At 44.7% G+C, this 22008-nt stretch overlaps 1 protein-coding gene and 1 long non-coding RNA gene across 2 annotated transcripts in view; both read left to right on the top strand.

Annotated features, from left to right (window-relative positions):
• The first annotated feature begins 381 nt into the window (after nucleotides 1-381).
• TGFA (transforming growth factor alpha) overlaps nucleotides 382-22008 on the top strand; it is a 94646-nt gene continuing 73019 nt past the window's right edge. Inside the window, exons 1-2 of the mRNA XM_036435648.2 lie at nucleotides 382-599; nucleotides 3826-3910. Coding sequence (XP_036291541.1) covers nucleotides 3892-3910 — 19 coding nt within the window. The 5' untranslated portion in view covers nucleotides 382-599; nucleotides 3826-3891. The remainder of the gene's footprint in view (nucleotides 600-3825; nucleotides 3911-22008) is intronic.
• On the top strand, nucleotides 8134-10190 carry LOC118717500. The gene is made up of 3 exons (XR_004987502.2): nucleotides 8134-8290; nucleotides 8713-8781; nucleotides 9646-10190. It is a non-coding gene; the product is annotated as an uncharacterized LOC118717500 (long non-coding RNA).

The raw sequence follows: 22008 nt of genomic DNA, 5'->3' as shown, positions 1-22008 counted from the left end.
CCGCCTAGAGCCTAGAGGCTGCCACTGCGCCCGGGAACACAGGCGCTGCTGCAGGCACCGACCCCGGCGCGGGGGCCGGACTGCGCTGAGCTACTCACTACTGGTCTGAGGGTGGTGTCTGAAGTCTGGGCGCTTCCTGCCTTTGGCCTGTCCTGGGTGCCAGGCGCCAGCGGTGGGGCTCAGAGAGTCCCAGATCGCCCCGCCCCGCCGCCCGCGCCCTGCACGGTGCGTGCAGTGTCCCCGCCCCCAGCCCCAAACCTCCACCCCCGATGCCCTTAGGGGGGCACCCCCATCGGGGCGGGAGGGTGATCCTCTGTGCCGGGTCCCGGGTGGCAGAGAGGTGCCGGTGACCGCCTGCCCATTTCCGCCCAGTAGCCGTGCCTGGGCGCTCGAGGAGCCGAAGCTCTTGGTCCTCCCTCCGCCCTCCCGCCCGCGCGGGGGCTGGCCTTGCCGAGCGGCGCCTATTTCCCGGCCCCGCAGCGCCGCTCCGCCACTCGGGCTCCGCAGGTAGGGCAGGCAGGAGGCTGGAGCGCCGCCGCCGCCGCCCGCCGCCCGGACCATGGTCCCCTCGGCTGCACAGCTCGCCCTGGTCGCGCTCGGTACGTACTCTGCCTGCTGGCTGCGCGCCCCCTCCCTCCGCGACACCCCGCTCTGCCCTGTCCCCCTTCTTTTCTTTTCTCTGCCCGCCTGGAAGAGGGGAGCCAGGTTAGTGCTTTGCAAGGGTTGGAGGCTGAGAGGTTAAGGGGAGTCCGTGGGGATGCTTCCTAGGGATGGGGGGAGCTCATCCCAAAGAGGGGAATCGGCGAACAGCCAGGCTTTCTTTCCCCGCGAAGTGGCCACCGGGACCGCGCGGAGAACTTGAACCCGCCGCCTGTGTGCTCGGACCCTTGCCCGCATCCGCCTGCCTCCCTGGCTGCTGTCTTCCCCCTGCGGGGCCGGAGGGTGTAGGCTCCCCCGCAGCGGGTGGCGAGCGCCCGCCCGGCCCTCCGCCCACCTCCCCGCTTCCCTCGGGTGCCCCCTCCCCATCCCGGAGCCCGAGCTCACGATCGCGATCGCGGCGCGGAGAGGTGCCCTCGGTCTTCTGGCTTACGGCGCTCTTGAGCTTTGGATTAGATTGGATTTTTGTGCGGATGAATTGTGTTTTCATTAACTTCCCTGGGAAACGCGGTTTAAGGGTCAGCCTAGGGCAGGAGGGAAACCCTAGTTGCCTGTTTCCTTTGAGTTTGTTCTCGGAGGGGAACAAGGAAGGGGAGGAGAAGGGAGGGAAAGTTAAACCCGCAAACCCGGGTCAGGTCTGCGGAGCCGGTGAGTTCTCAGGTCCGCCTGAAGGGGATGGGCTGCGGCCCGCGCACCGCCTGGCGGGCTCCCCGCCCTCGGGTCTGTCCAGTGTGGAGACAGCAGATCAACAGCCCAGGTGCCCTGGTTATTGCCGCCGCTTCTGTGAGATGAACTGTTCCGTAAATATCCCCTGAGCTTAACCCTGTAGAGCAAGTTGCTCGCTCCATCTGAGACTGAGAAAAGCTATGGAGCCCCTCCCCTCCGATGCCCTGAGCCGCAGCCTTGCCCAGGTCCCGGTACAGTTTCAGGGGGTTCGCGGACCCATCTGTCATCCTGCCCGTGCTGGTTAAGAATCGCATTCTCAAGGGAATGAAGAGCAGCGTGGAGCGGATGCACGCAGCTAGATCCTCATCTGAAACTCACCAATAGGTGGCATGGTTATGGATCGCTCCCCCGTGCACACCCCTTTTCCTAAGACCTTTTTATTATTTTTATTTTTTTGTATTGATTATTGTTCTGATTTTAGATGTTTTCAAAGCAATAAAACATTACCAGTACAGTAGAAGTCTCCTATATGCAGCTTCCCTGTTGTAATTTCCTTCGCAAATTCTAGTAGTAAAAATAATAGCCTGAGCATTCTACTCTGTGCCAGGCACAGTGCTAAGTGCTTGACAGGTATTAGCTCATTTACTCTAACACCGGCCTAATGAAGAAGGCATCACCACACCTGCTTATGGAGGAGGAAAGTGAAGCCCACAGGGCCCGCAGTGAGTAAGGAGCTGGTCCCCAGTTATTAAAGAGTGTGGAAGGAGTGTGGTTGTGACAAGTCACCTACCTGTGGTCTCTGTGGGCCCTGGCCCAGGTTTGGGACTTAGCCCTGAGGAGAGATTATGTGAAATGCTCTGGAACTTGCTGTTGAATTTTGTTGAATTCCTAGGATCTCAAGGTGGTCTTCAGTTCTTTAGTGAAACTCAGGGACAGGAAATGATAAAGGTAAACAAATGTGAGGGCCCTCTTTGAAAGCTGGTCTCCCCCACCCCATCACAGTGTGATTGCCCATGAAGGCTGCATTCATTCATCCTCTGATTTTCCTCTTTTGCGTGTGGCACTGAGAAGTATTTGGTGATCGAGCAGAAAGGGAGTACAACTTGATCTTTGTTTCCTTCTTTCAGAAAAAGGTGTATGACTAGGAGGGGTCAATGGGCAGAATTGGGGGACATTTGTAATATTTTCAACAATAAAGATTTTTTTTTTTTTTAAAAAGAAAAGGGTGTAGAAGCCTAAAAGATTGATTAATATGTAAAAGCTGGCTCATACAATCCCAAAATGTGCCAAGTTGGGGGGCAAGTCAAGGGAAAAAAAGGCAAGAGTAATTTACACCAGTGAGGATTCCTTTTTATTTTTATTTCTTAAATAAATAAATAGCCCACAGACCAAATGGTCTCAGGTTAGACTCCTGTCAAGGGCACATACCTGGGTTGCAGGTCCAACCCTCGGTTGTGGGAGACAATTCATCTGCTAGATCATCAGTGCCACATGCATCTTTAATTTGCCCGTTTCCTCCAGAGTTGCTTTTCAAGTCGCTGAAGGCGATACCAGGCAAATCAGGCAGCATGCCATCGCTCGCCAAGTCCTAGAAAGCCAGTATCTCGCCTCGCCTTCCCCATTTTCCTGGGGACACTCTGAGAAAGAAGCAGCCAATACTCCTGATTCCTGAGAACCTGCGCACTTGTTGGTGTTTTGGCGGAGAGAGTGTGGAGACTGGTGATTAAATGGCAACCCCGGAAACGTAATCCGGATTCCTGTGATGGCTGCCCTCCCATGTCAGGTTTCCATCGCTGGCAGAGCAAACCTCACAGGGGCTTGGCATCTCCAGTCTCACATCCAGGGAGCAAGATGTGAAATCTTGGGCGAGTTACCTAGCTTCTCTGTGTCTTGCTTTTCCCATCTCTGAAATGGAAATATGAATAGGGTTGTTGCATGTATGTAATGAACATAGAGTAGTGCCTGGCATGGAGTAAAAGCATAATTAATCTTAGCGCCATCAAGTGATCCTTGCTATTGCGTGAACCCACAGAATTTCATTACAGGTTATGTCAATTCTGTAACTGGGGGAGTGTCTGTCTTACTCCTCATTTCATCTCCCTGCTCCCCATCCTTCCTAAGCCAGAAAAAAACCACCCAACTTAAAAACCTGCCTAATGATTTTTGTGAATATCATTTGGCAGGTGACAAATTCAAGCAAGTTTAAGAGTTCTTTTGGGCATTGTGAATTCTTTCATTTCTGATGCAAAATAATTATATGTTCTCCATAACATGTAATGGTCAGTTGTTTACTGAACACAGCACTGAGTTCCAGTTTTCTCGACCGTAAAGGAGAAATAAAACTGTGCCCGCCTCACAGGTTATTATGAGAATCAAATGTGATGGAAATGTGGAAACTATTTATAAACTATAAAAAGAAAGGGTTACACACAAATGAAGGTGAATGGTAACACAGAAGTAGGTTTTATTATCTAGAAATAAACATGATTATTTTTCTGGCAGCTCCCAGAAGGAGGACTGGATGTAGACCTAAAGCAGGACATCCTAGGATTCGAAGTGTCACTAAGGATGTGTAGAGCTGAAACAGGTCAGCTTCCCTGTGGATTTGGGACTGAGGCCAGTAGGAGGCATGAAGTCAGATGTTTCTCCATTGCATGGAAATTTCGTCTTTCCGTGAAGACAGTGGGGGGGTTGGCCCAGAACATAGGTTTTCCTTCCCGGGCAGCCATAATTAGGGAAAGTTCACTTAGAACATGGCTGAAACGGTGTGCATGGAGCCTTAGAAGCTGAGTTTCCCATATTTGCTTTTCCAGAATTTGGTTTCCTCAGAATTTTTCTGTAATGCACCACATCCCCTGCAAATGGGGCCCTTTCTTGTACGGATAAATGATGCTTCATGCCGTTGTGTTACTATGGTAACGTACAAAAGCTAGGTGACTTTTTCCATTAGCCCTATCTCTGAGAGCCTTTTGAAAGCGTGTTTGAACAGGTCCTGCTCTCGGGGCTGCCCGCTGAAAGGGTTGGCAATGGGAAGTGGAGGCTGGGTCAACCAAAAAGGAATAGCCTGACACTCTGAATTGGGTGTTTTGTGCTCGGTTCCCCAGCAGTGCCCTCAAGTCACAGCCACCCGGAGGGTTTGGTAAACCAGATTGCCAGGTGGGAAACGGGAGCATGTGCATGGCTAACAAGTCCCCTGGTGTGGGTTATGCTGCTGCTGGGGAGGCGGGAGTGGGGTGGGAGGACACGGGGGGAAGCACTGCTCTTCAGTCAGTGGCTGTGAGGGAAGCTTCTGGCTTAACCAATTGCATTTTATCTACAAGTGCATTCTGGCATTTATAAACGCCACTGTGGATTTATGAGCAGCTATTAAAGGTGCCTGCCTCGTTGACCAGAGCAGAGTGAGAACCCTTGCTGAAGTCTCTCCATTGTTCTAAGTGTTTTGTACTTTATCCAGGGGAAATGTGAGGATACCACGTTACTAGACTTAAGCTAACCAATGCTAATCGTGTCTTTCTTTCTTCCTTCCTTTCTTTCTTTCTTTCTTTCTTTCTTTCTTTCTTTCTTTCTTCCTTCCTTCCTTCCTTCCTTCCTTCCTTCCTTCCTTCCTTTCTTCCTTTCTTTCTTTTTTTATTACCAAAAGTGGCTGCTGTTCTGCTACTATTTCAAATATGTATATTTTTTATCCTCACCCGATGATATATTTTATTGATTTGAGAGAGAGAGAGAGAGAGAGGAAGGGAGAGAGAGAGAAACATCGATAGGTTGCCTCCCATACATACCCTGACCAGAGATCAAACCCGTGACCTTTTGGTGTATGGGACAAGACTCCAATCGACTGAGCTACCCGACCAAGGCCATTTTAAATATTTTTAATCACTTCATTTTTAAGTATAAACTTAAGGTATAAACTAAACTTTAATGTGTTTTAAATTGCATCTAGATAGAGACTTGGGTGCTTTTGCTTTTGTTTTGCTTCCCTCCCCTCCCCCCACCATGAAATGTCAAGTTTTAAAAAGCCTGAAATAAGAAAGCCTGAAATCTGGGCTACCAGAACGTCTCTTAGGAACTCTTCATTTCAAGTACAAGACACATTCTCTTTAGACCAGTGGTTCCCAGCCTTTTTTTTGGCCATGCCTCACCTAAGCATCTCTAAGATCCTGATGCCCCCCTGTGACATATAATCCTTACTATTCAAAAAGTGAACTCCTATTCATGTGGAGGAAGCCAAAAAGGCCATTAACTTGGTTTAAACAAGTTTCCAAAGAATATGGCATCCAGGAAAGAGAAAAATAAAAGAATGAAAGAACAGTTGAAGTAATGAGGGAGAAATCACTAAGGAATTGTTTAAAATAAAAATAGTAATATGGAATTATATGAAAAAAATAGCAAATAAAGTTTCAAAACACCAGAGAACTGAAATGCATAAATATGTCTATATTTATATATATATATTGTGTATATATATATATATATGTATATATATATATATATATAACTTATGAGGCCCCTAGAACCATAAGAAATACCAAAAAAAAATTACTGTTAATAACTCATTCTCGAATTATCTTCCTTAAAAATCAAATTATCTCCCTGTAGGGCATGTGCCCCATGTTGGAAATCACTACTTTATTCCAAATCTAAAAATCTGGGTAAATTCTTTTGAAATGTTATGAATTGGTTGTATTGAAAATGACTTAAATAAATCATTACCTAGGCTTAAAGAACAAGTTGGAAGTTTATTGAAATGGAGTTTTCATGTATTTGCTAGTGCTTTTTATTAAATCATAGGAAACCATTTTCTTTCATGTAGCGTCTCTCCCCCTTGTCAAGTGAAATCTCAGTACCTTTGCTTTTAATTTTTCATTGTCCCCTTACCTTGCAAAGCTTTCCATTTCCCCCACCTTCTCCTTCTTCTTTCTGGTACTTCTCAGGTACTCGTAGGTGGTTAGGGCTTCCTCCACAAGGGATGTACACATAGCTGCATTGTGTAACAAGCTTGTACATATAACTTAATGGAATTCCAGCCTGCTATTGCCTTGCTTTTGTTTTTGTTTCTTAATCTTTGAATATGTTAACGTTTCTGGCTAGGAACCTCGGCAGCAAAGTTCTGCCCCTCCATATCCTGCCTCGGATTAGCATTGGCTGGTACTTGCCCTCTCTTTCCTATCTGTTTGAGGGCTGCTTGGGGGCAGAGACCAGCCTTCATCTCTGCCCTTGGCCTTTCTGAACACAGGTGGAACTTCAGCAGCAACTACTAGATGCTACGATAGCGTTTGAAGTAAGAGGACCCAGGCTTGTGTGTGAGATTTTTTTGTTGTTGTTTGCTCATTCGCTCTTGGTTTGTTTTTTGTTTTCTTTTGTTTTGAAGATCATTACTTTTAGGTCAAAATATTGGATTCTTACAAAGAGGTCCTATCTCCAGCTTGAGTTCCTTCAGGCTTATGATCTGAGTTTGAATGAGGTCAGTCAGTAAACAAGTCTCCTGGGCACTTAGAGGATAGTTGCACCTTAACTGCTCCTTCAGCATCTTTGCCAGGTCTGCGGCCTTCTCTGTGTAATTAGTGTTCTTCCAAGAGGTACAGGAGATTAACCGGCTAAATGGTACACGTAATTTGGTGACACAAAAGCGGCCAATGCTGATAAATGAGAGGTTTGCAATTACACACTCTGCTCCCTCCCTCCGCAGGCCTTGGCAACCAACTGGGGAAACACAAACTTAGGATATTTTTTTTAATTGAAAGAACCAGGGGGTTAGGGGAGAGGTAGAAGAGAATAAAGGGGGAATAAATGGTGATAGAAGGAGACTTGACTTGAAGTGGGGAAAACACAATACAATATACAGATGTATTATAGATTTGTACACCTGAAACCTGTGTAATTTTATTAACCCATATCACCCTGTAATTTTTAAAATTTTAATTTAACTTTTAAAAATAAGACATGGACATGGACAACAGTGTAGTGAAGGTCTGGAGTGGGGTGGAGGTGGGGCAGAAGGGGGCAAAGGGTAATGGGGGGACATATGTAATACTGTCAACAATTAAAAAAGAAGGAAGAGCTCGAGGCCTGTAACTGTGAGTGGCTCTGCGGAATTGGCATGTGAACCATGAAGGGACATAAACTCTTCACCGTGTCTGGCACCCAGCTCAGATGGAAGCTCTGGGCTTGGGCACTTCTCTCCTTGGGATGGCTCCTGGGTTGTTATTTTGCCTCGGAGGAGCATGTCATTGGGCCAGTTTGCATGCTATGCACACCCCCTGCCAACAAACTGAAACAATGACAGGTGTTTTTTTGCACATAGCAGACCTTGGGTGTTATAATTAGGGTTTCAGGGGATGAATCACAGGTCCCTGAACTAGAATAAAGAAAGCAAGCCTGGGGCCTGAGCATTTTTTTAGGGAGGTGAGGTAAACTCAGACATTACCCAGTTGGGGAATCCTCCTGGATCTGGACTCTTTCTGAACCTCATCAACCACAATCCTGCCCCCCACCCCCAGAAACACACACAAAACAAACACACTGATGCTGGTCACTTAGTGTTCACAGATGCACACCCTCTGGTTGCCACCTCTACATGCAAGCCATTCAGGACACACTCCTTCTCTGCCAGTCTCAGTTAGATCCTCGGTATTCTTTTTCCAAAATGAAATGGAAATCAGAATCTACAAACAAAAAGAATCTAAAAAACATGCACAGCCCTAGCCAGGTTGGCTCAGTGGATAGAGCCAACCTAAGGGTCCTGGTTCGATTCCAGTCAAGGGCACATATTAATACCTTGGTTGCAAACTCCTCCCCATTCCAAGCCCTGGTCAGGGCTCGTGCAGGAGGCAACCAACTGATGTGTTTCTCTCACATTGATGTTTCTCTCTCTGTCTTTCCCTTTCTCTTCCACTCTTCTCCTAGACCCCCCAAAGAAAGCCCAAATTTGATTCACTGGAGGAATCCTCTTACTAGGTTTAACCAGCAGGTAGGTATCCTACCAGATCTCATTCTGGGTATGGATTCAGATATTTGTATATTCACTTTTTTCCTTCAAAATGCCATTTAGTAGATTATGTTTCTAAATCTGCCTCTTCTTTACAGTATATAGAGAAACTATTTCTGTGGCAAACAATATAAATATATCCTGTCAACCTATAATTTTTTAATAACCAGGACACATTCCATTATAGAACTATCATTGTTTATTTATGTACCCCTTATTGATTGAGATGTATTAGATTGTTTCAGACTTTTAAATAATCAAACCTGAAATGAAAAATTTTGCAGCTAAATTATTATTAGCGCCTTTCAATTATCTTCTATGGACTAATCCCCAAAGTTGAATTACTAAGGTCAAAGGTACACACTTTTTCACCTTTTAAAATGTTTTGACAATCTGCCCTCCAGAACATCTGTACAAATTGATACTTCTACCACCCATGTGTCAATACCTATTTATCAGCAACCTTGCCCATGGTGAATATTATCATTTTTTAGACTCTTCTAATTATGTTGGAAAATTGTATCTAATTGTTTTAATTTGTATTTCTTTGGGTAAGACCAAAGTTTGGTACAATTTAAAGATTCTTCATGTTTGAATATTTGAATTTACTTGCTTATAAATTCCCTGTTTCTGTCCTGAGACCATGTTTTGAGTAGGTTGTTTTCGTGTTGATTTGTAAGCAGTTTTTTAAAAATTAAATTGAAAATATTTTCTTCATTTTGCCCTTTAAACTTTTATGTGTTGTGTTTAGGTTTACAGAAGCATGTAAACCTAAACACAACAGGTGAGTGTATTTTGTGTTTTTACAGTTAAGGACTTAAAATCTGTTCATTATTCCATGTGATTTCTACGTTTGCATAATACTTAGTCTTGGGGTAGGAAAGCATTTCAATGACTGTTTGATCTCTCATTTTCCCTTATACTTTTATGTTGTGACTTTTTGGGTTTAAATTTCAATTCTTTGGGGATGCGTTTTGGTGTAAGGTGTTAGATAAGAGTCTAACTTGCCTTTTGTTAAATAATGATCCAGTTACTCTAACACCATTTGTTGAGTAATTTGTTATCTACTTACTGAATTCAAACCCCACTTTTGTCACTTGATACCCAGTTCTTAGAAGTATTGGGTCTGTTTGTGGAATTTCTGTTCTGTATTTTTGTTTTGTTCACTAATATGAGGCTCGCCCTGTAATGAATCATTCTTTTGCATTGGGAACACATCATTGCCCCAGAAAGTTGGGGCAGAAAATACTGAGAACTGGGAAAGCAGATAATGTGTTACAGTGAGTATCACTTCACTTCTCCCTCTCTGGCAAGACTTCTCTCTCCCTCCCACCCAGGGCATGTTGGAAGAAGAAACACTTGTGGTGGTGGAGGAAACAAACATTTATTGTGGTGACAGAGAGAAGGATTACTTACCATGTTTCAGTCCCTTTGGAGAAAGGATGTCTTTCCTCACTCACCCTCAGCTTGGTTGAGGACTGATGAGCATTGGGGCTCTACTGAAAGGCATGGCGAACCTGCCTGTGCTCTCCTATTCTTTCTGGAATTTGTGCTTTGCGGGATTTGGGGGTCACGAGGCAGGCCTACAATCCACCGTGTGATACTCTGGTTAACAGAGACTCTATTTTCATGTCCCCTTCTCAAATGGGAGTGCCGTGGAGAATGCCGTGGCATACCCAGCACCCCACACCAAACCCAGCACATCTCCCTGGAACAAGGAATGATTGAAACATCTAAAAGGAACTTAGCTGGCAAGTGAGGACATTTTCTATATTAAAGCATACTCAGATGTATTAGTGAATAGAATGGAAAATTGAAATATCAAAATTAACTTTCAACACATAAAACCTCAAATAAATTAGGGTGTGTTTTTCCCTTTGTTTTAGACCAGGGGTCGGCAAACTCATTAGTCAACAGAGCCAAATATCAACCATAAAATGATTGAAATTTCTTTTGAGAGCCAAATTTTTTTAACTTAAACTTCTTTTAACACCACTTCTTCAAAATACACTCACCTAGACCATGGTATTTTGTGAAAGAGCCACACTCAAGGGGCCAAAGAGCCGCATGTGACTCTGGAGCCGCAGGTTGCCAACCACTGTTTTAGTGCCCCCAGACTCTAAAGAAATGAGTATAAGTTCCTTTTCTTTGCCATTTCTGGGATTTTAATGAAAATGTTTGAGAAATACTGTCCCATGTGGATGACTGATTTTCAGATATTTAGAGTAGAATAAGACAGTAACTAAAGTAAATAACTTTATCATATTCTTCTTACTTTGAATTTAACTTGCTTTTATTTTTCAAACTTTTCCTATAGTAAAAACTTAAATTATTGATCTTAGTTCTTTCTTCTTTGCTAATATATTTATTCGATCTTATAAATTTGCCTCTAAGTGCTGCTTTAGCCACATCCCACACATTTGGATGAGTTGTATTTCTATTTTTATTTAATTCAAAATACATTTTATTTCTGAGATTTCTTCTTTGATCCATGTATTATTTAGAAGTGTGTTGCCTAATCTTCAGTATTTAACTCCTTTGTGGTCTAAAAGTAAACATGGAATGATTTCTAGTCTTTTAAATTTATTAGTGTATGTGTTATAGTCCAAAATGTGATCTGTTTAGATAAATGCTCATGTGAGCTTGAGAAAGAATGTGTATATATACAAAATAGTCTATTGATGTCAATTACATCAAGTTGTTTGATGGTGTTGTAGAGTTCAATTGTGTCCTTACTGATTTTCTGCCTGCTGGATCTGCCTATTTCTGATAGAGGAGTGAAGTCTCCAATTCTGATAATGGATTTCTCTATTTTTCCTTGCAATTCAATTAAATTTTGCCTCATGTATTTTGACATTCTATTGTTAGGTGCATACACATTAAAGATTGTTATGTAATCTTTATCATTGTTATGTTATGTAACTTCATCATTCTTTAATGGTTCAGAAGCTATTTCAGGGTCTCTCAGTGCCTGAAGGTCATCACTAGTAAACTTTGATTCCCATATGGTACCTGTAATTATTGCAGAACTTCCATTGCTACCTGTGAATTACAAGTTCCAGTGAGTAGTTTTCTCCCTGGCTTAGTTAAGCAAAGTTCTGCTCTATTTTAAATTTCCTTGGGGGAGAAAAAAGTACAAAAGGCTTACTCCAAGTTCCTTTATTGGGATCAAATGCTCTATTAGGATCAAGAGAGTGGTACCCTAAAGAAGGCCGTCATTTCAAATAAGCTCTTATTTTGAACCTTCTGTAGGTTGTAAAAGGTTTTGGTGAATGAACTGGTTATGCCTCAGTGAATAACTTAAAAGTTAGATATTTACGCTTAGGAAAACAACATCAACTCACTGTGTAATATGAACTTATTTCTTGTGAAGTGCCTCTTTCCTTTACGGCGGAAGAGAGGGAAGATAAACAAAAGTCCTTTCAACTGAATTGGATTTATCTTTTATTTCTGATAAAAAGGCAGGACTTTTTTCCCTTTTAACAGTAATAACAGAGGCATTCAGAGTACCTCCACTGTCATCCCGTATAGACTATCTCCAAGTGATCAAACAGTTGTGGTTTTCATAAGCTGGGGCTAGTGTAATGCGGTTCTTAATTCACCAGTGATAGCCACTTTATTCACTTAATGCTGTATTATAGAGCTAATGGGCTGAATAACAAAAATAAGATTCATCAGCTCAAAGTGAGGGATGCTATTTACTTGTTTGTTGAAGGTACTTATTTTATACATGGATTGTGCAGATTCTCTGCAGGGTTTGGTGATATTAATGAAGAGGCCTGCGACCTAGCTTGGTGCCCTGCCCCTGAATTTCTCATAGCTTGTAGCAGAAGTAGACACACAATCTTTCTCAATATGATGAGATACACAGCAGGCATCTAGGGATCAAGAGGAGGGTTCTTGGTGTGACAGGGTAATGTACTCTTTGAGGAGATAATGGCCACCACTTAGCACACATAAAGCACTTCAAGAAATATGGTAATTTCTTGAAGTGCTTTATGTGTTTTGCAAACTCCTTTAACCCATCTAGAAATCCTGTTTTGCAGATGAGCAAACTGAGGCACAAAATATAAAGTAACTCACACAAGCTCCCACAGTCAGCAGGTGGAAGAATTGGGATTTGAACCCAGAATCCTTGCCTGCTGATCTAGCCATCTCACTAGTGTGCTTCTCTGTGTTGGTCATGGAAGGCTCTAAATGCTGAGGTGTCTGGAGTCACTCGAATGAGAGAATGCCATTTTTCAGCAGACATTAGATTCAACTTAATCAGATTTTCAGACAGCCACTCCCCTAAATATTTACCATATTGAGAGTACTTTCCATGCATGTAAGTGTCATGCTGGCTAAAAATAAATCTTATTACTTCCCAACACTGTGAAATATCATAAAGAAATGAGTGTGGTAGAGTCCTTTTTTTCTCTCCTTTGATCAAGACTTCAGATGTGCAAAAGACAGATCACATGAGTTGTCCTACCTGACATTTTTTGTTGTGACCAGACAACCTCAAATAAGAAATTCACTAGTGGAGGCCTGTTGGCATTTCTGCCATAATTTTTTTTAAATATATTTTATTGATTTTGTACAGAGAGGAAGGGAGAGAGATAGAGAGTTGGAAACATCGATGAGAGAGAGTCATCGATCAGCTGCCTCTTGCACACTCCCTACTGGGGATATTGCCCGCAACCAAGGTACATGCCCTTGACTGGAATCGAACCCAGGACCTTTCAGTCCCCAAGCTGACGCTCTATCCGTTGAGCCAAACCGGTTTCGGCTTCTGCCATAATTTTAAAAAATATATTTTTACTGACTTCAAAGAGGAAGAGAGAGGAAGAGAGGGGAAGAGGAAACATCAGTGAAGAGACAGAATCATTGATTGGCTGTCTCCTGCATGCCCCATACGGGATTGAGCCTGAAACCTGGGCATATGCCTTGATTGGGAATCGAACCATGACCTCCTGGTTCATAGGTCAATGCTCAACCACTAGGCCATGTTGGCCTGGCTCTGCCATAAATTTTTTAAAGGAGTAGTTTTAAAGGATGATCTCTTTCATTTATGCCTGAAAGTCACAGCACGTGAACTGTAGTCTCTAAAGCCCTCTACTAGGGTGCTGGCTTCACCTCCTCCTCACCCCGTTTCCACACCTCCCCAGTGACATTCCCCCAGATAATAGCGGAACATGGCAGAGTCTTTAACACTTTTACCTTAACACATTTAGTGCTTCCCAGTCCAACTAAAGATAGAATCTGGGTTAGCACATTTGCTAATAGCTGGCTTCCTTTCAGACTCTTCACTCCCAACTTTAGCCATGATACATACCTACAAAAAAAAGTGCAGGCATTTCCATTGACTTGGTGGAGTAGCTGATCAGAACAAAATAGCATTTATGGTTTCACCTGCCCATGGGGACTTTCTTCATGCAGTTGGCATGACCCTTGCACCTCTGAATACATAGTTTATATCTGGATCCTCAAGTGTTAGCGTCCACTCATGATTATTAAAGGCGATTTTCCCCCTTGGGTAAAGGTGAAGGTGTACGCATTGGCATACTGTATCGCCAACACGTGAAACAGCCAGTGGGACGGACCTCCTTTGCAATGAGTGAGCAGCTGGAAAAAGAAAATGTACGTTTTAAAAATCAGTGTCTCAATTAAAGGATCTTACTTGATAATCCTTTTCTACAGTTATCTGGCCTTAATTGGTTTGCTTAAAGTGGATCATCTCCACTGAAGTGCCCCTCAATTCCCACCCCCCATAGTGACTGCTTGGTGGTTAAAAGCCCATCCTGCTGGCCCATGCAGGGGAGGGGAGGGAAATGCTGACATTTTAGGGAGCCAGAAAACTAAATTATCTCCTGAGGTTTAAATACACAGATAGTAGCTCCTTATAAAAATCCCGTTGTTCTCAGAGCTGAGTGCCTGCCTGTGTTTTCCGCGGGGCTTCTGCACACTGCCCCACAGGCTTTCTTGATCTTCACTTACGTCACCTAATATCTAGTGACCCACTCTCAAACATTTCTTCCTTGATTGATGCTCTTAGTTGTAACGTTCAGTCTGAGAAAGAAAGGTTGAACCTTTTGGAACGAAACAGTCCCTTTGGGTCAAAATTCCCTCATCTTTTTCGCTTGCAACCCAGAACCTAAGGAACCAGAATTGCAAGGAGCTGTTGAGTGATGACAAGGAAAAGACTTTGGTGAAACGAGCCTGCTCTTTCCCAGCAGACAAGAAAATAAATGTTTTTAATCCCTCCTCGATGGGCTTCACCTACTAATCAGGGAACAACGCTTTCTGGCTGTTTGCTCTTCGCCTCTGAGAGGAGCTGCCTGAAGCGGGGACAGGGTTCTGCTCCTGTGGTGACTGTTCCCAGGCCAAGGGCGGAGATGGTCTGTCTGAGAGGCAGCTTCTCTGCAGAGAGCCCCACAGGCCTGCCCTGCAGATGTACAGTTTATCTGAGTTCCCAGCCTTGAGAAGTGAACCAGAGAGGGGTGTGGGTACGTTTGTTATGCCAGAAAATGGGATATGATACGTGCCTTCCATGGAATATACCATTACACAAGGCAGGTACCAGCTGCCCTTGTGATTGGGAGAGAGAGTCAAGCCCTCTCTCCGATGTGCGGGGTCTTCACCCCTGAGGACCACACAGCCCAGAGCCCGGCTCTGCTCAGCCAGGAATGCCCTCTGGGAGCTGTGATGTCATCTGATTCCACGGCGAGCAGAGCCGAGCCAATGTGGGTGAACGGCCTCACTGTTTGGCCTTGAAGATAACAGTCATTAACTTTTGTGGAAAAGCATGTTTAGGCTCCCAATAGAAAGCAGTGAAGAAATCTGGGTTGTTCTGAACTACCCACCTACATACTATCCTTGGTTTTCTCCACTTTAGCCTCTTTCATAAATGGTTCCGTCATTGTTTTCACCTGGGCTGTGTAACACCTGATGAGCTAGCTGTTTCCAGAGGCTGCACAGCAGACATTTTCTGAAAATCTGGGGCTTTGTTTATGTAAAAACTTTGGCTTTGCGGAGGCAGAGAAATTGATAGAAATAGCTATTGATATTCTTGGGTTCTACCTCCTTTGTGCTGGGGGGAAAGGGATCCACATTGATGTTGTCATCATACCAGCCATGCTTCCGGATGGCGTCTTGCTCCTTTGACAGTAATTGTGTGTGAGAGTGTGTGCGTTTCATGTAGAGGTTTCGTTTCCTATTTCATGGTCCTTTTTTTTTTTCTTGCCCCTATTCTCAACTTCTGCAGTGCCTTGCACAAAATGTAACACTGAGTGGTTGACAAATACATTTTTATCAATGACAAATAATTTACCCCCAGTTTCTCTCTTCACTTCTCTCTTCCTCTTCCTCCTCCTCCTACCCTCATTTCCAAAACTTCATTGACATAGCAATGGATATTACAGGAGCAGAAGTGGGAAATGGTTCCACTTCCTAGGTCAACTGTGATTTCTTGGAAGTGGCTGTTCAGAAGGATTTAAGGTTGCACCTGTGGGGATAGTGCTGTGATCAATTAGTAATGTCTGCTGCAGGCTGAGTATGGATGGGTGATACATGTGCATGGTATTTGATTCCTGCTAAAGATGGTAGGACACTTTAAGAATGAGAAAAAAAATATGTGTTTTCAAAGAACTGGTTGAAAACAATATGCACCACTTATGTCGCTTACACTTCATGCCCTTTTAAACACACTACTCTGGTTTTTTAAAAGGTGTTCCATAAACCTAATACCATAACCATAGAAGTGTTATGGAGTCCTGTTAGGCAGGATTAGCATCCCAGCACGGCAAGAAGCCTCTGAGGGTGTGGACTGGTATGTCCTGTCATCATTCAGGACACGGGTGTTTGCCTCCGTTCAAAGTAAGAAGCAGAAAATCACAGCTAATGCTGGGTGACGAAGCTCCATGGTGACTCAAGTCAGCCAGTCTGGGGCCCTTGTTGAGTTACCAGCAAGAGTGTTCTGGCCGCCTCCTGATTCACAAGGAACACTGACTTCCACCCGTCCTCGAGGGAAGGACTCCTTTCCCAAGAGGATGCGTGGCATGTTGAATGCTCAGCTGTATGGCCAACTTAGTATCATTACACCTGCGTCCGTGAGGGCCACTGTCTGTTCAGTTCTCTTCCATAGGCATCATGGGGTGAAGGGTGAAGGGAGGTAGGAAGGGGGTGGCTCTGAGGAAAGTAGAGAGCTAGGCTGTGCCCGCAGGTGCACAAGAGGTTGCTGCAGAGGCAGGGCATTTAGTGCAGAGAAACCCGGAGCAGAGAATAGCCTCTGAGTCTGTACATTTGCAACGTGCGCGTGTTCTGGTCCCAAGTCCGCACAGAGCCTGTTCGCTTTGCTCCTGTGTTTCTCCCGGGGAGTCCGGAGTTACCTTAGACTGCGATTCTTAGGACCTGCCTGGCGATGACTCTTCGTTTTAGCCTGTGGCATCCCAGAGGGTCTCAGGGATAGTAGGCAAACCCTGGAAGGGATTTTATTAAAAGCTCTTTAGAGAAGTTTGAGTTCATCAGGACCAAGATAAGACCCTTGTGTGGATTTGACCCTTGTGGGCATTCAGCCTGCTAATGGATTTCTCTAGCCCTGTGTTCTGGTACATTTGTTCATGTTTGCTTTTTAATTTTTTGAAAGAGAAGAGTGGTCAGGAGAGGTTTTTGAAGCTGTTGATGTTTGAACTGGCCTTGAGAGTTGAAGAAGGCCTGGGAAGGTGAAGAGAAGGCAGGGGAATGGTAGAGATGAAGGTGGGGTGAAGAGAGCAGGTCCCTGAGGAACAGGACCAAAGCGCACCTCCTGTGTTCAGTCCTCCCAAGTTCAGTGAGTCCTGTCACTCTGATGAAGTTACCTTCTACATCCGACCACTTCTCACATCCTTCCCCCCTGCCCCTCGTCTCTCACCTGGCCTTCTGCATTAGTCTCATCTTCACTCCTTCCACTTCCTGTTTTGCCTCTGGTAAGGCCTTGTCTGTTCTCTGTACCCTGAGTGAGCCCTTCAAACATATTGCTCCTCTACTCAAAACTTTCCAGCAGCGGCTCAGCCTAGAATAAAATTCAGATTCCTAGTGCTCTCCGTGAGAGAAGTCTGCATCTCTCCAGCCTCATTTCCCACCATCCTGCTCCAGCCACGCCAGCCTTCTTGTTCTTCTTTGAACAGGCTAAGCTCACTCCACCACAGGACCTTTGCACTTGCTGTCTCTTTACCATTGGATGCTTTCCCCCAGGTATTTGCAGGACTGGTTCCCTACATGTATCCAGGTTTCTGTTAGTTGTCACCAGTTCAGAAAGAACATCCACAATAATTCTATTGATCAACACACACACACACACACACACACACACACACACACATACACACATACACACACACACACACACACACACACTTCCAGTGTCTGATTTATTTCTTGGAGATCTGTCATCACACACAAGTGTTCATAGTGTCTTATTCCAGAATAAAGAACCTAGATTCCACAAAGTCCCTGTAAAGTTTTGCTGCTCAGGTATTGTCTTCTTTGGTTCACATTCCCTAGACATATGTGAGAAGGTTTGACTCAAAAAGGAACTGAATTCATTTAACAAGTACTTTTGAGAGCTATCTTTGTGTCAGGCACTGTTTGAGCATCTAGAATACAGCAAATCAAAAAACACCACCTCTTGCTCACCCCCCACTTGATCCCAAAAGGACAGAAAATAAACGAACAAACACAATAAAATGTCAGATTGTGACAGAGCTGGGGCTGAGGAGTGAGCTGCTTGCTTCATTCATTACCTGGATCATAGGTTTCCATAGAAGGATGGTGTGGAGCGCGTAAACAGACCCAGTGCTGTTCTGTCCCTTTCCTGCCTGAAGTGTAAGGAAGAAGGGAGAGGAGGATGGGAAAGTCTCTAACTGTAGCTTTATTTTGTTATGACAAAGGCTGTGCTTGACACCTACTGGGGAGCATACTCTCAGATGCAGCTGGAAGGTCAGGAAACTGGATGAAACCATCTTTCTAGCAGCTCTCATATTCTGCTCCCTCCGTCTCAGAGCTGACGGCGGGTGACAACAGACTGAAAAGTGTATTCGTAACTTGTCCTTCTCTAAGAGACAGCACATCTAGGAAAAGTCATCTATATTATTTTTTTTATTTTTTTTTATTTGAAATATATTTTTATTAATTTAAGAGAGGAAGCAAGAAGGAGAGATAGAGATAGAAACATCAGTGATGAGAGAGAATCATTGATTGGCTGCCTCCTGCATGATTAGGAATCAAGCCCACAACCAAGGCATGTGCCCTGACCTGGCATTGAACCGTGACCTCCTGGTTCATAAGTCGATGCTCACCCACTGGGAAACATCATCTGTTTTACATGAGGGGCCACAGAAGCAAGGCCAGCTGCCCTGAAACCGGGTCCTGGGTTTCCTTGATTATTTCAGAGGCTGCTCGGACTGCTGGCTGTGCCTGTCAGCCTCTCTGCTGGAAGACTTCTTTTGAAGACCCCTCACCCATTAATTCCTCCCTTCCCTCCCCTCCAGTCCCGTACCCTGCCTTCTCCCCAGCCTGTCTCCACAAGGAATGTGATTGTCCCCTGCTTTCTTTCATCGGACTTGCTCCCTGTTTGAGAGGAAGGCGCAGGGTACACAGCAGCCCAGCCCAGTCAGATCAGCCGCTGACAAAGCTGGCCATTGCCTGTCCTGGGAGCCACTGCCAACGCTGAGTGAGCACATCCCTACAACACATTTCACAACAGAGGAGAAATCACTGTGCTCCTCATACTCACTAGTAAGTTTTCAGCTGGCCAGGATTCACAGGGATGGCAAAGGCTGGTCAGGAATTTAGCTCTGTTGTCTGTCTTTCTACTCAGCCACTCTGATGAGGCAGCGATGATGCCCAGAGCCGTAGGCTCCATGGAAGGCTGCACAGTGTCTCCTCTGTCTTTCCAGAAAAGTCCAATCCAAGCTGTTTGTGCCAACTTGGCCTTCCTAGGATAAGGACGTTGTACTTGGGCTTAGGGAAACAGTAAGACTAGACATTTAGAATGTGAGTGCATAGGGTTGTAGTTGTTATCAGCTGGGGGTTTTTAATAGACATTTTTAGAGCAATTTCAGGTTTATAGAAAAATTTAGTGAGAAGTTCAGACTTCCTATATACTTCCTTATACACACAATTCCCCTTATTGTTAACATCTTGCGTTAGTGTGGTACATGTGCAACAGTTGATGGGTCATTATTGGTGCATTATTATTAACTAAAAGTAATTTTTTTTTAAACTAGAGTTAAGTGTGAGCTAAAACCCCTAGTTTACATTAGGGTCTATTCTTTGCATAGTGCATTCTATGAGTTTTGACGAATGCAAAATGGCCTGTATCCACCATTGTAGTGTCATACAGAATAGTTTCACTGCCCTTACAACCCCTGGCATTTCCCCTAAAAAATAACCATTTTCCCTCCCTTGTTCTAAGCTCCTGGAAACCCGGATCTTTTTACTGTCTTTTCCAGAATATCATATCATTGGAATCACACAGTCTGTCCACAGATTTTTATGAATAGTTTCTTTCATTTAATAATATGCATTTAAGGTTTCTCCGTGTCTTCTTATGGCTTCATAGCTCACTTCTTTTCATTGCTGCATAGTGCTCCATTGTCTGGGTGTTCCCCGGTTTATCCACTCACCTATAGAAGGTCACTTCCAAGTTTGGGCAATTATGAGTGCAGGTTTTCTGTGGACATAAGTTTTCAATCATTTGAATAAATACCAAGGAGCTCAATTGCTGGGCCATATGGTAAGACTGTGGTTAGTGTTGTAAGAAACCACCAAACTGCCCTCCAAGGAGGCTGTACCATTTTACCGGCTGATTTTGATTCCTATACCACTCTCATTGAGATGAGTTTGGTTTTCCTAAACAGTGCTTCACTAACACACTGAATGTTAATAATCTAACACCCTTTTCTCACTGCACCCTTGCCTGGGACTTAAACATACAGGGCTGCCACCCACATTCTTCTTTCTGTCATCCTCCTATTCCTGCTAGAGCTAAATCATGCTGGCAGAAAACTTCCTCTTTTCCTGCTCCTTTTGCTCTTTTGCTTCTCATCTCTACCTGTCTTCAAAGGAGCAAATAAATACAGGAGCAGGAGCAGAGTTGTTGCTGTTGTTGTTGTTGGTGGTGGTGGTGGTGGTGGTGGTGAGGGAGGGACCCACACCCACCAATTTTCCCTGGAAGAGCTACTGTGTCTTCCCTGGATTTTTGTCTTCCTTTCAAATGCTTTAAGTTGACACCACTAAATGAATCTGATGCTCTCTGTCCCAAAACTGTGGTGCCTGTCCCTTACTGGTTTGTGTCAGTCCACAAATAAGACTCTCCTATACAGCTAAGTCCTGTGGGGGCATCCATGATCAGCTTTGCTACCCAGGTCAGAAGAACTCGCGTTGCTCTGAGGGAAATACATCAGTGGCCTAAAATCGGAAAGGTGGCCTAAGAAACAGTCAAATGCATCACCTCTCCAGTCAGTTCCCGCCCTCTCGGGGCTCCTGGGAGTCTCTCTGGCACCTCATGACTGTAAAACACTGGGGGTGGGTTTGTTTGTGGCTTGTTGGTCTTGTTACTTTATAGGTGGGCTTTGTATTATGCAACCCAAATACTTTAGGTTAATATAGAGACAGACAGACAGATGAACATAAGAAAAGAGAGAATTACTGAATGGGGAAGGGAGCATCCCAGTTAACTGAGGGCAGGCTCATCACCATGGTTACTCTACAACAGAGGTAGGGAACATCTGCCCGTGGGCCACATAAGGTCCATGAAATCATTCGGTCTAACTCTGCCAAGGGATTAGGGGTGAGTTAATCAAATGTTTGACCAAGTACAGCAGGCTAATTTTTAGGTTGATAGTTTTGTATGGCCCTTATGATGTTATAAATATTCAAATGGCCCTTGGCAGAAAAAAGGCTCCCACCCCTGCTTTACAAGCTTCCCAGAGACCTTTTGCCAGGCTCTGATGAGTGGCCCTGCTGTGGATGTGACTGCCAGCTGTTGCGTTTCCCCTGAGTTTGGGGTGCTTCTGCCCATTCATTTGGAGGCTGAAGAGACTTTCCCTGTTGGGGTCCAAAATTTCTTTAAAAAGTATACTATTAGCACCTTATTTAGGCCAAAGTCCTGTGTATTACAGCAATTTAGCATTCCAGCTCTCACCCACTACATACCAGGAGTGCCCCTGAGTCATTGTGACGACCAAAAACTACCCTCAACAAAACTACCCTCACCGGTTTCCACGTGCTCCCGCGGAGCCACTGCCGGCAGTGCCTCTCCTGTCCGGGCTCAGGGTGGCAGGGTCTTTCAGGGGAAGGAGGTCAGTCTGAGCACCTCTTGCCCACTGCTCCTCCGGGCCTTTTCAGCAGCTGGTACCTGCACTTACCACTCAGGTCCTTTCTCACCCACTCTCTCCTCCTCTTCCTCCTCCTCGCCCTCTTCTTCCTCTTCCTCCTCCTACACCTCCTCTTCCTCTTTCTCTTCCTTCTCCTCTTCCTCCTGCCCCTCACTTCCTGGGCCCTAGAAAAAGAACATAGACACTGTCCCAGTTGGCAGCATGATGTGGGTTGAGAAATGTGGGGTTATCAGAACTTCTTGGTGTTTCCCCCTTAACTCTTAAAATATCTGGAGTTCTGGAAACTTGTCTCCTCTGCTTGAACCTTGCTTCTCAATCAGTGGCCCTTACCTAATCAATGAG

This window comes from Pipistrellus kuhlii, unplaced genomic scaffold (assembly GCF_014108245.1).
Source record: "Pipistrellus kuhlii isolate mPipKuh1 unplaced genomic scaffold, mPipKuh1.p scaffold_m20_p_13, whole genome shotgun sequence".
Taxonomy (NCBI): domain Eukaryota; kingdom Metazoa; phylum Chordata; class Mammalia; order Chiroptera; family Vespertilionidae; genus Pipistrellus; species Pipistrellus kuhlii.
Note: the sequence above shows the minus strand (reverse complement) of the source record. Positions and strands in the feature narration are given on the sequence as shown.